We start from the raw sequence: 17821 nt of genomic DNA, 5'->3' as shown, positions 1-17821 counted from the left end.
TAACTTGTTTTTGTACTTTCAAAGAGTAATATTATGGTGACTTACTCTAGATGTATCTGTTGTTGTCAGTCTACAATAATAAATAACATCATAACAATCATTTAACACAATTCCAAAAATATGTAAAAAATATCAAATATATAGAAAGTATTTTGGGACAAAAACTGTTAATATTACGTCTAAAAAACAAAATCCTTTTTTTTCGGTTTTATTGTATTTTTAAATTATTTAAAAATCAAGATAATGCATAAGAAGGTAAACCGTGAGCACAGGTTGGAGAAAATAAAAGATGTACAAATATGAGTATTAAATGTTAGGAAAACTTTATATTGACATGCAAACCAAAATAAAGCGATGCTACTTTAAATGTTTTATTTTTCATCAACGAATCAATAGAAATATGATAACGTGAAAGTGTATGATCAAGTTATCAGTTGATTTAACTAACTAGACTATAAACTAGTTTTTTGTGCCATTTTTCCACAATTAATGAAGGAAAATATATGTCAAGAAATATTTGTAAATATTTAAACATCAAGTCAATACATAGCAAAACTGTAAACATTTTAATTAGCAATGTCTTGTTAAATATATATTTTAATTTTCATTGATCATTAATTAAAAATAAGATAAACTTAAAGCAATTGAATTGACTCATTGATTAGTAACTTTTTAAAATAAATATATATATATATATATATATATATATATATATATTGAGATTCCAATGTTAAATAATACATATGAATGATGTAATGTTCGTTAAATATATATTTTAATTTTTTATTGATAAATAAATAAAATTTTACTGAACAAAAAGTGTTCAATTGTTTTAAAATACCATATTATAAAGGTGTTTTTTAAACCCTTTTTTCACAATTAAAAAAACAATTATACACCAATTGTGTACATCTATATATTATAATAAATATAAATATTTACTTCTTTTTTTTTAGGTCATTTAAACACCAAGACAATATGTATGTATAATATGTTTAATATGTAGTTAAACTGAAAGCAAATGTTAAAAAAGAATCTATATAATTTAAAATGTGTTTTAAATATTAGTAAATGTCAGAAATTACTTTTTTTGTAGAGATTTTAAACAATAAATACGACTAACTTAATGCTTTATTAAATGTTTATATTTTTAAGCATAAAACGAGAAAGGGATACATTTTTCCATTTTTAATAAACGTTTTGAAATGTATTAGAAAGATAAATACTAAATATAATTAAAAAAAAAAACATTTGTCTTAATAATTTCAAAGAAATCATGAACAGGAAGAATATTTATAGGTAATAAACTTTGTTGTCATTGAACTTTATAGTAGTTTTACTTTCAATTGTAGTTTATTAGTTTACATTGTTGGGGCCAGATAAACATTTACCATAAACCCTGACGGAAGTCTTCCCATCATGCACCTGTAAACCGCCTCTTCCTGTCCGTCGCTTCTGGTGGAACAGGTAGCCAAGTTTGATTGACAGCAGGAATGCGGGTTTGACGGATTCGTCGTGTCAATTCCTTTTCGGGTGCTCTCGAGCAAACAAAGCGACGGCCGCGTCCTGTTTATCAACGGGTTTTCGCACGTCGCTCGTTCAAACTCTCAAACAAACCCGTGAGGAGAGCAAACAGTCGACTAATACCTCACCGCGCTGACCTTCTGCTAACTAGCTACACACACCTTTGGCTAACCAACTCGGGTTGAATTCCCCCGAAAACATGCTCCAGCTTCCATCGTTTTGAAACGGGAAAAATCTGTGGGAACCACATGGAAATGGGTGTAACGTGTGCAGGTTCACTTCCCTCCCGTCCTTAATGGAGTGCTACTTACTTACTACTCGACGGACGCGGGTCCAGCGCGTGGAAAAAGGAAAACGTCGGGGAATTCTGTGGGAAAGTTTGGAGCGCTCGTAAAGCCATGGATTTCCAAGTGCTCCCCGAATTCCAACAAAACCTTTTGAAACGGTGCAAATGTCTATTTTTATTAACGGCATGGAAAAATATGGGAAATGAAGCCCCCCCCCCCCACACCTACGGGTTGGGGCTTGAGACGGCAGGTACTGAGTTGATTTAGTTCATGTCGGCATGTGTGAGTCGACTCCAGTGAGTTCATGTTTTTATTTCTAGTTCTCATCTAAAAACCTTCAATTTTTTGGTTTACGTTATGTTAGAAATTAGCATTTAAACTTAGCTTGTCTCGTGAATCTGGAACGCTTCCCTCACTCGTGAACAAGACCACAACATGTTTTGTACTTTTAAAATAGAAACTTAAGATGCAAAAAAAAAAAGGACTGGTTGGTTTTTTTTCCCTCCATGTTGAGGAAGTAGGTCGTTGTTTACGACAATTTTACTTTCAAGAAGAGTAGAAATGATTTGGCAGGAAGTTTGATGACTCGTACTTCCTGTTACAGTTTTGTTTTATATACAATATTTAGGCACGTTTGACTTGTTGTGTGATAGAATTTTTACACGACTGATTTCTGAGTCACCTGTTTGTACGTCAGTTAAATAAATACATTTAAATAAACTTTATATTATTTACTTTTTACCAAGGGATCCATGTTTTTTACTGGGAGGTCTATGATATATATATATATATATATATAATATGGTCAAGAAAAGCCCAATATGAGAAAAAGTTAAATGTATTATTATCGCCATTATTTATTATTATTATATATTTAAAGGGGTTGATTGAGTATTTATTACTTTTTAAGACACATTTTTTCAAGGATTACAATGAATCTGTGGTTGAAAAACTCTGTATTATTGTTTTTGGATTATTATTTGTCAATGTTTTTCTGCGGTTATATTCAGAATTTAAATCATGCCGACTGTTTTAAGACTTTAATTTATTTTACAATATAATAACAATATTCGCTTATTAAAATAAATAAATAAAAGTAATTTTTAAATATAGAAATTATTAAATGAAATTATTTAAAAGAAAATAAATTGTTTAATTACCTGAAATAAACTGTGTTTTAATCACAATATATATATTAAAAAGCGTAAAAACCATGAATGATTTGAACCTATTTTACTATATAATAAATATATTATTAATAAATATTCATAAATGTATTTAATAGTTATATTACTTACTTTATGTAAAAAAAAATATATGGAACATACAAATATATCTTAATTTTAGACACATAAATATGGATCATGTTTGGCGGCCATTTTAATTTGTTACCTGGAAAAAGGTTGTTTTCGAAATTCCTCCGGAGAGATTGACAGCAGGAGAGGAAGTGCTTTGTGTACTTGTGTGCGCGAGAATGTGTGGTATTGTGCTGCGAGGCGTCTGGATGTAATCCCTCCACCTGTGGGTCCCTCCTCACCTGCAGATGTTTGGACGGCGATGACGAGCCGTCACTCAGACCTCCGTGACAAGAAGCGTCCGCGGCGACGTGTCGCCGACTTCCTCGGAGCGCCGTGTATAATCCCCGGCGTGGCCGTGTTTACACTCGTGTTCGCTACATACGTGTATACATATACGCTTCTGCTGTGGCGCTCGCTCACGCCGGCCCCGGGGCCCCTGCCACACACATCACTGCTGAGTAAACATTTCAACGCCGCTGAAGACGAGAAGCTGCGAAGTCTCAGGGGCCACATTTTGTATAGTGAGGGATTGTCAAGCAATAATATAGTAGCAAAAATCAAGCGACATATGCAAAAAAGATATAGAATAACTTAAAATAACAAACATATTTGTTTTCTTTTTACATATCTTTTAAGTAAGTAAGTAAGTAATATTTATTTATATAGCGCTTTTCGAGACCAGGGTCACAAAGCGCTAAAACAATCAAAACAATACTCAAAAAAGTACATACTTTAAAGATCAAGATAATACTGAGAACAACACAGGAGTTCCAATCCCAACTAGTGATAGTAAAACAGGCTAAATGTAGCAAATTGATGATATAATGCTAATTCAACTTAGGCTAACTGGTTGGCGAGTCTAGATGCAGCTAATGAAGCTAACGTCGATGTTAAAGAGATATGTTGTTAAGAATATGGATTATTTTAGTGATATTTGGGTAGTAAAAAAGAAAATTAGTTAATGAAGTCAAACCTTTTACTAATATAATCACTTTGATATTGTTTACTAACCAAACACTTAAGCTAACTCTGTACTACCAACGATACTAATAACGATAGATGTTCATTAAATTGATAATAGTTTTATTATAATTATTGATAGTAAAACATACACAGATTAGAAATCCATACAGGCTAAATGTAGCGTATTGATGATATGATGCTAATTCAACTTAAGCTAACTGGTTGGCGAGTTTAAAGTAGTTAATATCAGATGTAGCTGGTGAAGCTAACTTTGATTTTAAAAATAAATGTTGTTTAGGACATGAGTTATTTAGTTATTTTAGTGATATTTGGAAATAAAACAAAGAAACAAACAACAAAACTAGTCTATTCCTTGATTTTCTGGAACTCCTGTTGTGTTATCAGTTTTATCTTGACCTTTAAAGTATATACTTTATTGAATATTGTTTTGATTGTTTAAGCGCTTTGTGACCCTGGTCTGGAAAAGCGCTATATAAATAAAAATTACTTACTTACTTACTTACTATGAAGTCGTTCATTTTGTGTCACCTATTGTTTCTTTACCAAACAGTTTAGCTAACTTGGTATTAGCAACAATACTGCTAATGTTGATGTAGCTATGCTACTCTGACTCAGTGATTTAACTTCCTATTTGGAGCTTTTCTAATGTACACATTCACAACCACAAAAACAAGCTAAATATGCCTGAAATTTAGATATTTTTTGTATTTTATATAACTAAACATTTTTCAGGAGCAATAAATACTAATAAAGGGACTAAAACAAAAACCCTATAGTCGTATTTAGCGACTTTTCATGAATTAAAAGTAAAATAAAAGTGTATAACTACATGAAATGTGACTTCATGAAGGCCAAATGAACACAGACAAAGGGTCACATGTGGCCCCCGAAAAACTATAACCATCCCTCTTGTCGCAACATCCACTTCTGCTGCTTAAATACCAGGAGTATTTTTGTTTTCCTCCTCTTTTATACGGTTTCGTCACGAGTGACGCCGGCCCCGGAGCGCTGAGGTCATAACTGGGGAAACTTCCAGTCCCGACGGCTGGAATCCATTTTTTTTTTATTTTCGTCTAAAAGACTCTAAATTTAGAAACAAAGCAAGGAGCCAAGAGTTGGTTCCGAACCCCCCCACACCCACCCCCCAAAATGACACACCTTTTCGAGAAATGACTCTCGGCTATTTTTGGCTCTTTTTTATTTTTTACTTTTGAGATTTGTTGGGTGGATTACTTCAGAGACACGTCCAAGTCCCAATAAAGAAGGAACATTATTCAGTGCTTGGGTTTACGCACTCCGGCTCCGACGTCAGCGCGAGCGTCGACCAGTAGCTGGACGCTAGCGCCGACACTCCCTCCGTACGCAGACGATGTGACGCTTAATACCCTCAGAATCCGGATAACTAGACTTTCACACTTCCAAACACTTTGCGGTTCCTCACTTGTGTCGCGTGACGTCGATGAAATCCAAACCTCGCTGTTATTTCTGTCTCTGAACCCATTCTTCTCCGGGCGCTCCACACTTAAGTGGTCAGTGCTTTTTGGAAGCGGGTCCTTGCGGGTTTTGAGGGTTTTTGATCCATTTTTTCCATTTGTACCTCGTGTTACACGCTCTCGCTCGTTTTTTTTTTTCCCCAAATGAGCCCAGCTGAGCAAATGTGAAGTGAAAAGTTTAAGCAGAAGGAGAAACACGATAATAAATACAGTAGTCGTCGGCGTATGAACTGATGTTTTGCTCGTTTCTTTCTCTCCGCAGTGATGGGATCTTCGTTCCTGGAGATGTCAACCTTGAACTTCTCTGACTGTGAGTATATGCAGCCATATTTTTCTAGTTTTTTTTTTTTTTTTTTCTGATGTCAGGTCGGATTGAAACAAGAACCTCTCGACTCAGAACTATCCAGACGCTTGTTTTGAAGCCAATTTTCTTCCAGTGCGACCCAAGGGCCAAATGTGGCCCTTTAAATGTGTTGCTGTGGCCCTCGTTAGGGTCATAAAAAAAAACTACAAAACTGGTAGACAATTTTCTAACACCATGCGACTTTTCCAACCTCATTTTCAAAATGTATTCTTTTTTTTGTTATTATAGTTGTAGTTGATCCAAATAATAAATAAACGTTTTTTTGATCACATTTTTTATTATTAATATTGAGGATGTTTCTATTATTTTACTTTACGTACATTGTGTTTTATAGTTATTAAAAAAACATCTTGTTTCTTTGTATTCACGTCAGCTTAAGGCAGGGGGGGATTTGGCCCTCGGATAGTATTTTTGTAGATCTCGTGATGTCGTAATAAAATTAGAAAAGTGGTCGTGTGCAATTCTTCTATTTTGTGCTTTTATTGTTATTTATGGTGAATTACTAGTTCATGCTTTTTTGTATTTCAATCATCAAAATACATCCAAAGGAAAAAAAAGATCATTAATATTATAAGTACAAGATTTTTTTTCATTAATATTGAGAAACTTTATATTTAATATATTTAACGTTACTCTATTAACAGTGATTTGAAAAAGTGCAAAAGTTGTAGGAAAACTACAAAACATTTATTTTTTATTTTGTACTTTTATTTTTATATAAATACTTGTACACTGTTTAGTTTTTGTATTTAAGTACTTTGATAACTTTATATCACATGGTGTCCTTCTGTCATTTAGTTTTTTAAGGGTAAGAGGATTATGTTATTCTACGTTAATCTTTATATCCTTTTCTTTGCGTTATTTCCTATGATCTATGTTCTTTATGTTTGCACTTTGTCATCCCTTGCACTTTGTTCTTTTATTTGCACTTTGTTCTTTTGGTCATTTTACTTCTTTTTTTTACACGTTTATGATTCACATCTAGGAAATTATAATTATATTATTTCTCTTTAAAGTCATTTTATATGTAGCAATTTGATTGTCAGGGTCCGGGGGCCAAATCAGGTCCACTGAGTCATTTTATGGGGCCGACAATCTGGAACATGTGAGTCCATACAGATTATCAATCACGTCGATACAGACTTTACAAGAGTTGGTCAAATGAGATCGTAAAGCATGTCTTTCTCAAACCAATGTGATCAGGCGGTATATCGAGGGAGCCAATGAGAGCGCAGCTTGAGGTCACATGCTTGCCTGCAGTTTCAGCAGCTTTTGACTGAAGCGTGTTCATCGATAATTGAACTCAAGGAATGTTCGAAGGTTAAAACGATCCTAGTACTTTTACTCTTGTGTCTCTACTTCACCAAACGAAGTAGTAAAACACAGTATGTGACAAACTGGTTGCTACACGCAGCGTCATTAGTACTTTTACTGCGACGCTAATTCACACGACTCTTGCTCTCGTCGTAAATACCTTGAATCGACATCAACGCTCCGCTTTGTTTAACTCGTTGGCAGACGATCGCGGTTCTCCTGAGTTCACCTTCTGAGCGGACACTTTAGAAAAGTGTTTGGTCGACAAACAAACATCCTGGTTCTCGACTGACAAGAAGACCGTTGACATAAATGTGCTTTTTATCAACTTATTACTAAAAGAATCAGCTTTTTTTCAGGAATTGTTCACCATTCGTCTGTAGTTTGTAACTCCTCCATTGTTTCTTCTGTACAGCACGTTTTTATTATTATTAGCGAAAAAAGCTGAAAAATTTCAATTTAATCTTTATTTTATATTTATCTTTGTCATTAAAATGTATCTATTGATCTTCAACATAAATCGTCACATTATTATATATTCAAACACAAGAAAATGTTTTTTAAGAGTAGAGTTTTTGAGCATGTAGTTATTTCAAATGTTATTAAAGAACTTATAATTTGTGGTAAAGATATACATGGAAATGTATTGGAAAATGTGTATTTGAAAAATGATTCTTCAGTTTCCGGAAAAAGATTTTGTGGAGGAAAAATGAAAACTTTTTTCTACAAGTAGAGTTTGATATTCTTATTTCAATAATTTATAAATACATTTCATTAATTCAGTACATTTTTTAGAAGGAGCTTTTTAAATTCAACATATTAAAATATATGTGGTAAAGAAAAATCCATTCATTATTAAGATTTTCTAATTTCTTCAATAAATAATAATAATTTAAAAAAAAAATGATGATAATAATGAATTAAATGATTCAAAATAAAGTCAATGCTTAAAAAAGCAACCAATCACCATTTGAAAAGTTAAATTAAACCATTATCAATATTTTGATGTCACTGATATACTTTCATAGAACAGGAAACAATAACAAATATTTATTTAAATGTTCAAAGTAATTGATTAATAATTAAGACTTATTATTGTTTTTTAAATATTTTTTATATATTATTTTATTTTTATTATTATTATTGTTTATTTCTAAATTAATATGTTTATATATTCTTTGTATTCTTGTTTTTTAAATAATTAATTTTATATTTTTTGTATTATTGTTTATTAATATTATTATTATTTGTAATTATTACTACTATTGTTTATTATTAATATGTTTATTGTGTCTTTATTTCATGTTAATTTGTGTTTTATTTTATTTATTTCTGCCACTTGAATTTCCCAAAAGTAGGAAGAATAAAGTTTTTTTCAATTTATGAAATCAATAAAATAAAAAAAATAAAAAAAATACAAACATAAATGACACGAAAACATTATCGGCCCTATTTTTTATTAGATATTGATTGACAATAGTTTTAATCTGATAAACCTTTTGTCATCTTATCTTATTTTTGGTTTAATTCCACAAAGATATGATGAAAACCAAACGAATAAAACCGAATGAACACGCTCAGATTCATAGATTCAACTGTCGTAAACCTCAGCCTCATGATTTGAATCTTTAACTCAGTAAATCAAACTTTCCTTGAAAAGGCTCCAGTAAAGAATCACTTCCTGTAAAAGTAAACACGGGCCTTGACTTCTGTTGTTTTATCGACCAGTGTGCATCTGGCAGGATGTCACTCCAGGGTGATGCCCCCCCGCCTCGGACCCTCGGGGCCCTTTTGACTCCGTGTTTGCTCCATCATTTGGGAGCCGGATACAGCCATGAATTGTTAACTACAGCGTGTCAGACTCTGCCGGAGCTTTTTTTCCCCGGCAGGCTGTTGACTCATCTCCATGGTTTTAGGGCAAGAATTTGTTTTCTGTCGAGCGTCCGCTGCCAGGACTGCTCCCTCTTTTTTCTTTTTTTTATATAATGCTGCACGTCCGAGCTGACGGGAGTCACGTGGTCGGAAAGTGTGGTGGAAAAAAGCAACAACATTGTCACAAGAAAGAAAAGGTTTCACCATTAATTTTAGTTTATTTTACCACATTTTTTATGGTGATTAATATGAAACTTTAACTAGAATAAAAAAATAGAAATTGCCTTTTTTTTCTTTGTATATGTCACACATTAAATTCATGGTCCTGGGGCCAAATCTGGCCGTGCCAAGTCATTTTAGGTGGCCCGACGGGAGAAAAAAAAAGTTAATTAATTTATATACTGAGCTATTAGGATGGTTAGTGTTTAAGACAAGAAATAGATATTTATTATATTGTTTTGAAAATTTCCAAAAGCAAAGAAAAAACCTAAAAACCTTTTGAAATGTTAGATAAAACTGGTTGATTTTGATTGTTCTCTACAAAATTATTCTAGATTTAGCATTCAAGAAGAAAAGACATTGTCACAGAACAGTTTTCAGAAGTTTTGTTTCATTTTTTTTGTTGTTGTTGTGGAAAAATGTAAATCAATACAGATGAATTGATATTCTAAGCATTGAGAACGTTAAAGATCAGATGAGAAAAAATATATTTCAGTAATTATAAAAAAAATTACCAAAATATTTTTGGGGGGGATTTGACCGAAAGAAGATGGATTTTGATATGAGGTTGCGTATTAGATAACAAAGGACAAACACGGATGATAAATTTAGCATCTAGGAAAAAAAAAAAGGTTATATGACAGAAAAGTTTTCACGAGTTATGTCTTAAACTTTTTCAAAAACTTTTTTGTTTTTTTGAAAAACTTGTGCAGAGGCTAGTGTTCCACATTAACCAAAAAAGAAAAGGTAAATGTTAGCAACAATTTCCAAAAGCCAAGAAAAATCTTTAAAAGAAAGCAAGTGGATTTTGATGAGGTTGCGTGTTCGCAAATTTTTGGACAAAAACAAGTAATTTTGCTAGATTTCGCATCCATGAAGAAGAAACAAAAACACTATCAAAAACTTTCAATAGACAATTTTAATGAAAATTAAAATACAAAAATAATAGGAAAGCAAACGTACTTAGCCTTAAGACTTTCTTAACTACATCTTGAATAGCTCTTCTTCAGGTGCTAAAGTAGCATTTGGGTTCATCTTAAAAACGCTCATCCTTAGGCACAAAAATTTGTACAATTATAATGTACAGTAAAATATCAAACTAAATCTGGCAATAGCATGTTTAAGGTGAGTGAGCCTAGAAGATGCTAGTCTTTCAAATTAACCGAGCTAAAGTTAGCGATTATAAGTCCAAAAACAGAGAAAAAACGTTCTGAATTTAATAGAAAGAAGATGGATTTTGATGAAAGGTTATTACATTTAGCATCACAATTGGTCACATTTTAATGATCTAACCATTACATTAGACCCTTATACTAAAAGTCACATGTTTTTTTTTTTTAGCCTCTACTTCTGTCTTTTTTTGTGTGTGTGCTTTAATTCGCAACGTTGTCCCAGCATATCGACGGGCGAGTGTGTGCTTGTGTGTTCTCTGCACACATTATTAGCTCAGGGCAGGTGAGTGTTTGCTTACCTGTCTCCGCTCATGAAGCCAGTGTTTGTCCAAGGAATGCACCGTGTCCGATTTGTCATTACCTCGCACCGCGGGTCCATCTGTGGGAAATGTCGGATTTTCGAAAGGGAAGAATGAGTGGAAACGATTAAATATTGTGATTCGAGTCGTTTTTTGAAAAAAAAAAAATGAGCGGCGAAGATCGGAGCCAGAGCTTCTCTCTCTCCGAACTTCTGGTTTTTCACGTAACGCCATGGAAATGTTTTGATGAGGCGGGGATGGATAATTGCACGAGCCGTCGCTCTTTAATCATGCTTTATGTAACGTTACAAAAAGAAAAAAAGACGAGTCAGCATGAAGCGATTGAGGGGAATCTCGAGATGGTTAATGAGGACGAGGATCACGAAGCTCTTTCAACGTGACGTGAGGTCGTTGTTATTCGTCGCTATTATAATGTCGTTACTGATCGTTTTCGGCTTCCTGTTCAAACCCCTCGAAATAATGGAGATGTTGGTTTAACACTTCCTGTTTGGACCTTTGATGTTGGTCAACATCGGTTCTTAAGGGTTCCATCGTCTCCAGCTGTGTACTTTAATTTATCCTCAGTCGTTGATAGAGTACACTGTACACACAACGGTTAAATACCTACACACACAGTAATTTTAAGGACATTGAATTAGCGCTAAGATGCTTACCCCGACGTTGAAATGTTAAACTTCAATTTAATTATCGTTAATCTCGTTTGTGATGCTAAAGTCGTCTTTTACTAAAAAAGTTCAAATCTGAGGAAAAAACCTGACGTCAGTGCAATGACAGGGTTTTGTAAGGCTTTTCTTCGGGTACTATTCTAGTAGCTTCATCTTTCTTCTCCATATTTCTTAACTATCTTTAATTCATCTTTAACCTACTTTGTTTTCATTTCATAGGCTAAAAAAATGCAGGTTCTTAGGATACTTGTTTTTTGATCTCCAAAAACTCTGTGATGTAAGAAGTAAATAAACTACATCTATAGCATATATTTTCTACTTTATTTCTTTTTCTAAAGCATCCTCTGAATAATGTTTTTATATTTGTATTTATTTTTCCAATATATTTTGATTTAGACATTTATTCATTTACCAATTTATACACATATTTCAAAGGTTTAGGGGAATTTTATTGTCATTTTATGAATTATTCAAACTACTTTAAAGTATTTTCTTAAATAATTTTAATATGACCTCCCCCCCCATTATTATCCATATAATGTCGCTCTGTTTTACACAACGCAAACACTGGGTAACACTGTTCAAAGCTTCTGCACCAAAGAGTGACAAATCCCTTTAAAAAGTGTCTATATCCAGATGGTTATCCCCTAAAATACCCTGTTTCTTGCATCGTCAACAATATCACATTTAAATTGAATTGAGTTTTTTTTTGGTATTCGATGATCGAACATGTCACATGACAGGAAGAACAACATGGATACCATTTCCAGACACGTGACCAACCCTTACCCCATTAACAAGAGGTTAACAGGTGATAATAATAACTTATTTAGACATTTCTGAAGGTTCTCTTCTGCTTATTTTGGTAGGAATCCCAATATATTTTCCGATCCAGAGCAGATGACGTAAACTATCAAAATATAATTGTGTCATCAGAGCCATGAACGCCAAAAGTAAGCCCAAAAAATAAGTGTACTTTTTTTTGTACCCAGTCAAGGGAGCACACGTGCCTCTACATAGATTAATATACGGCGATATTTCTAATGTATTTTCATGCGGCCCCCGTCCCTCTGTGCCACCGACTGGGTGGTCCTCACGGCTGGTTTGACGGTAATCCCCCCCCCCCCCACCTTGTCCCATAAATCAGTGTCCGGGCTCGGGCCAGGAGCTGATGCTGTGTGACCACTGGAGCGAGCTGGCTTGAGGCACTAAGCCGAGACCCCAGTGGCCGCCCCGGCCCGGCCCCCGGCCACACGTCAGCTCTCCACACCGTCTTTAAAATAACTCGCCATGCACGACCGAACTTCGTGGGGGGGGGGGGGGGGGCCTCGACTCCGAGAGACGCTGCAGAAAAAAAACATTTTTTGTGTGTGTTTTCGTTAGAAGTAGCTCGGTTGATTCTCTTTATGGGTGTTTTATTGCTTGTTTTGGTCAATCCTGAAGTGAGTATTGATAGACATGTAGAAAGCTTTGGCAACAAAGTGCCAAGATTAAAGCTACAGCTCTCTCTCTCTCTGGGATGAAGGCCGGGGCCCCCGACTCGAAAATTCAGCCACTCCACTGCGCTTTTATCTTCCGGAGATTGGGCCCCCGCCCCCCCCTCCGGCTCCTGGGGAGTGCTCGGGGGGGCTGAGACCTGTGGCATTAATAAAGATAATGCTGTTTGGAATAATAACAGTCAATTCTGCAACAAATGGAAGGAGAGAGTGCACAAAAGAAAAGCGAGATGAAAGGCTGACGGTCGCGGTGTGGGAACGGATGTAACCTTACGAGCAAAACAAACACCTCAGAGTGGGATCTAGTGCCTGGGTCTTGACGTTCGGGTGCCATCGGACAGAAATTCAATTTGTTCTTCTTTGTCCGCGGATATCACAGTTGGAGAACGCCGACTTCCATTTCTTCCCTCTTCTTTTTTTTTTGTTCCGTCCAATTTAGTTGGGTGAGCAGGTGGTCTCGAGTCCTGCTTTTTTGGCTCCCACCTCTGGCGTGTGGGGGTCTTTGAGACGGAGTCACTCATGTAGGCCGGGGGGATTTTTTAGGAGGGTCCGGTACACGTCCCAGCCAGCGTTGGGCGACCCTGAGAGCCCCCGAGACCACGCAGAGCTCACATTGAAAGAGTTATTTTGTTGATAAAGCTCTCAGCTGCAACCCCCCCCACCTCGATTGGCTTTGTGGCGGGCCGGAGACATTCTCCGGGGCTAAAGCAACACCCCCTCGACGCTCGGTGAATCTCCGCGCTCAGCAGGCAAAACAATGTGAGCCCAGACGGACTAAGAAGGCAAAACATTGCCGTCTCGCCCTTTTTACCACCTTGAATATGAACGGCGGAGCAGAACAAAATAGGTGGATTAGGGCAGAGGGAAGTCTCTTAGCGTACAAACAGAAACAGAGGCCCGCGTTCTTGACCCACTTGGGGGGATCCTCTCGAGTCGTGGGCCTAGAGAAGCGTCTTATCTGATGCCATGAAACAAATTGTAGAGACGAGAAGTCTTTTAGTTGCTCCAGATGGAAGTCGTGGGATCTGAACAAAATACTTTACAAGATCAATTCAAATGTACAAGCTTAGAAATTTCTATAAGCGGTTTTTCTTACGGAATAAGTAAATAAGCAAGTCATTTATATTTGTAGAGCCCTTGTCCAGACCAGGGTCACAAAGCGCTTAAACAATCAAAACAATGCTTAATAAAATATATACTTGAAAGGTCAAGATAACACTAAGGCATACACAGGAGTCTCAGAGAATGAAGGAAAAGCCCTGCAAGAATAAAGGTGTCTTAAGATGTTTCTTGAAGGAGTCAGTAGATCATCAAACACAGAGAAGAGGAAGATCGTTTCAAAGTTTAGGAGCAACAGTCTGGAAGGATTTCTCTCCTCTGGTCCTGAACCGTGTTCAGGAACCATCAGTAGATTCTGATCCACAGACCTGAGAGCCTGAGCTGGGGTGTAAGGCTGGATCAGATCACAGATGTAAGGAGGAGTTTGACCATGAATAGATCTGAAAGTAAAAACCAGAATTTTAAAATTGATCCTGAAAGAAACTGGCAGCCAGAGTTTTAAGGATTGGAGAAATGTGAGTTCTTCTACTAGAGCAGGTCAGAGTTCTCTATCAATTGCAGGCGAGACGGCTCCTATAAGAACCAATGGTTTATAATTTACAGGGGAAAAGAACGAGTAACAAATCCATCCGAGGGTTCACTGACTTTTCTTCAGTTTTTCTTTAGAAGAATTCCGTATTATCAAGTTTGGACCACGTTGGTACCAAAAACTTGTCACGGAAAGACGAAGCACTTTTTTTTTTCGAGCCATACTCTGATGATCATTTTCGGAGGTTGGATTAATCAAACTTACTTTTGTGTTTGTTATACTTTCTGAAAAAAATAAATCACTTCAAAAATCAGTTAAACTTCTATAGTCTCTCATTATACCTAATTATATAATAGTTGTAGACATTGTCTTAAACACCTGAACCTCTTCATAGGTTAATTCACTTTAATCTACTTTAAGCAAACCCTCTGGCAGGACCACTTTAATTGACTTGGCAGGCCGGATTTGGCCCCCGGGCCTTTTAGTTAGTTTTTTAATTTATTCACTTTATTACCTAAAATAATATTTAATGGAGGACCGAGTAGCCTAAATATATATAAATAACTATATTTTGAAGAAATCTAGAAAAAACAGCAAGAAAACTCAAATTAATTAAGTGTTTAATTAGTTGCAAATGTATCTTGAAAAATTATTTATAACTTTTAGAACGATTTCTATATGATTCATTTTACAGTTATAGGGCCACATGTGGTCTCTGCTGTAGACATTAAAAAAAAAAAAGTAAAATAAAATAAAATCTGCATGTATTTTAAGTGAAAATGTGTAGTGAATGTGCACCCTGGTTACCTGTATGTAACTCCAGTTCTATGAGTAACTGTGGTCAATCCCACAAAGCCTGTTGTGGAACTTGTGGACAAAACCTGGTTGATTTTATATGAACTTTAAGAGATGATGAAAATACGCATCTCGGGGTTTATCTTGGATTATATTAAACGTTAAAATAAATTCAAATCATCACCATGTCTTACGATAGTTTAATGGCCCCCGACAATGATCCCCGGCTCGTAATTTTTGTCCCTCATAAGCATGTTCCTTAGCGGTGGCTGATAACTTCTGGGATTAGATCCAAACCCAGTTGAGGTCAAACAAAGCCTGGAGGGTTTGTAGATGCAGACTGTTAGTCATTTGTTTATTACTGATGATATTTGCCCACTCTTAATCCTGGGCCGGCTTAGCTTCCATGCTCTCCTGATCCCGAACTTTTCCACCCTGACATTTGCATTCGTGGATTCGCACTGCTTTTCATCGCGAGTTTGTTTGTATGCGTTGGTGATGCATTCACGCACACTTGCAGGTGTTTGCACTGGTTAAATGTCACAAGAAACAAATATGATGTGTAATATATTGTCTTTAAATACAGGCCAGGATAGCTTAGGGATTACTTTTTGGTCTCTTAACAGTTTTAGAATGGACGGTTGATACTTTTTCTGTCTTGATTATGACTAAATAAAGTTTAAGAGAGGTAGTGGAGTCATAATAGACAAAAATATATTATAAGAAAATAGTTAAGCATGTTTTGAGTTGTGACTGTTACAAAGACTATATTAAAAATGTGTCCAGACACATCGTAACGGCTATTAATGGGCCGCACTTGAAATTCGTGGTCAACTAGGGCCTCCTCGATTGCCAAATTCCACATGGAAAAAAGGAAGTTAGCGTAAATGTCTATGCTAGCATACACCATTGTCCGAGACAGAGCTTGATATGCATAGCATAACCTTTATCTAGACATGTCCAAAGTCTTGCTCTGGGGCCCCTCGTGGCCCTGCTGAAAATTGTAAAAATCCAAACTTTTAAATGTCACACAAATGTTGAATCTGTGGGTCAAACGGAAAACGCCACAACCTGACGCTGCTAGTTTTACATGCTAACTGCTAAATACTGATAACTTTTTTTACAGTCCGTCCGTGAAGAAGTTCCTAATTGTGTTGAACTGATTGAAGATTCATATGCTTTTGTTTTGAAGTAATGAATGTGATAACAGCTAGTATGTTGTCAATGTTTTCATCAAATGTGGTGAGAAAAAAAAACTTGTCCATAACTATATATTTCCCATAATGCCCAAAGTCTCTGCTGCAATATTTAAATTTAAGATTCTAAAGATACATTTGATTAGGAAACCACTTACATTTTTTAGAAATAAATAAAACACAATTCATACAAGCTTTTTGATTACCTTTACCTTTCGTTAGCTCCCCCGTAGACCAGTTTAGATTAGCTTTGAACATTGTTAGCTAACCCATACACAATTTGGATTAGCTTTACCCATTTTTAGATTTCTTTTAGAAAACTTTGAATTAGCTTTACCCTTTGTTATATTACCCTAAATTTGTTTGACCGGTGTTAGCTTACCCGTAGACAAGTTTAAAGTTACTTAACCTTCGTTATCTTACCCTAGATTTGTTTTACACTTTGTTAGCTTACCCTAGATTTGTTTTACCCTTTGTTAGCTTACACTTAGACAAGTTTGAATTAGCTTCACCCTTTCATAGCATACCCGTGGACAAGTTTAGATTTGTTTTACCCTTTGTTAGCTTACATTTAGACAAGTTTGAATTAGCTTCAGCCTGTCATAGCATACCCGTGGACAAGTTTAGATTTGTTTTACCCTTTGTTAGCTTACATTTAGACAAGTTTGAATTAGCTTCAGCCTGTCATAGCATACCCGTGGACAAGTTTAGATTTGTTTTAGCCTTTGTTAGCTTACCCATAAGGAAGTTTAGATTTGTTTTACCCTTCGTTATCTTACCCTAGATTTGTTTTACCCTTTGTTAGCTTACCCCAGATTTGTTCTACTCTTATTTTAACTTACCCATGAACAAGTTAAGATCTACTTTACCCTTTGTTAGATCAAACTTACAACAAGTTTAGATTTGTTTTAGCCTTTGTTAGCTTACTCTTCATTGTTTTACCCGTTGTTAGCTTACCCATAAGCAAGTTTAGATTCATTTTACCCTTCGTTATCTTATCCTAGATTTATTTTACTCTTTTGTTAACTTACCCATGAACAAGTTAAGATATACTTTACCAATTGTTAGCTTACCCGTAGACAAGTTTGAATTCAATTTACCATTTGTTAGCTTAACGGTAGACAAGTTTAGATTTGTTTTACTCTTTGTTAGCTTACACGTGCACAAGTTTGGATTAGCTTCGCCATTTTTTAGTTTCCCTTGTAGACAATTTAGATTCGCTAAACCTTCTGTT

The 17821-nt window shown here is 35.4% G+C and overlaps 1 protein-coding gene across 1 annotated transcript in view; it reads left to right on the top strand.

Annotated features, from left to right (window-relative positions):
* LOC148065153 (uncharacterized) overlaps window positions 1–17821 on the top strand; it is a 70188-nt gene that overhangs the window by 40272 nt on the left and 12095 nt on the right. Inside the window, exon 2 of the mRNA XM_087808585.1 lies at window positions 5849–5896. Coding sequence (XP_087664711.1) covers window positions 5849–5896 — 48 coding nt within the window. The remainder of the gene's footprint in view (window positions 1–5848; window positions 5897–17821) is intronic.

Source organism: Callionymus lyra, chromosome 15, assembly GCF_982586985.1.
Source record: "Callionymus lyra chromosome 15, fCalLyr1.hap1.1, whole genome shotgun sequence".
In the NCBI taxonomy this organism is placed as follows: Eukaryota; Metazoa; Chordata; class Actinopteri; order Syngnathiformes; family Callionymidae; genus Callionymus; species Callionymus lyra.
This window is presented reverse-complemented; position numbering and strand designations above follow the sequence as displayed.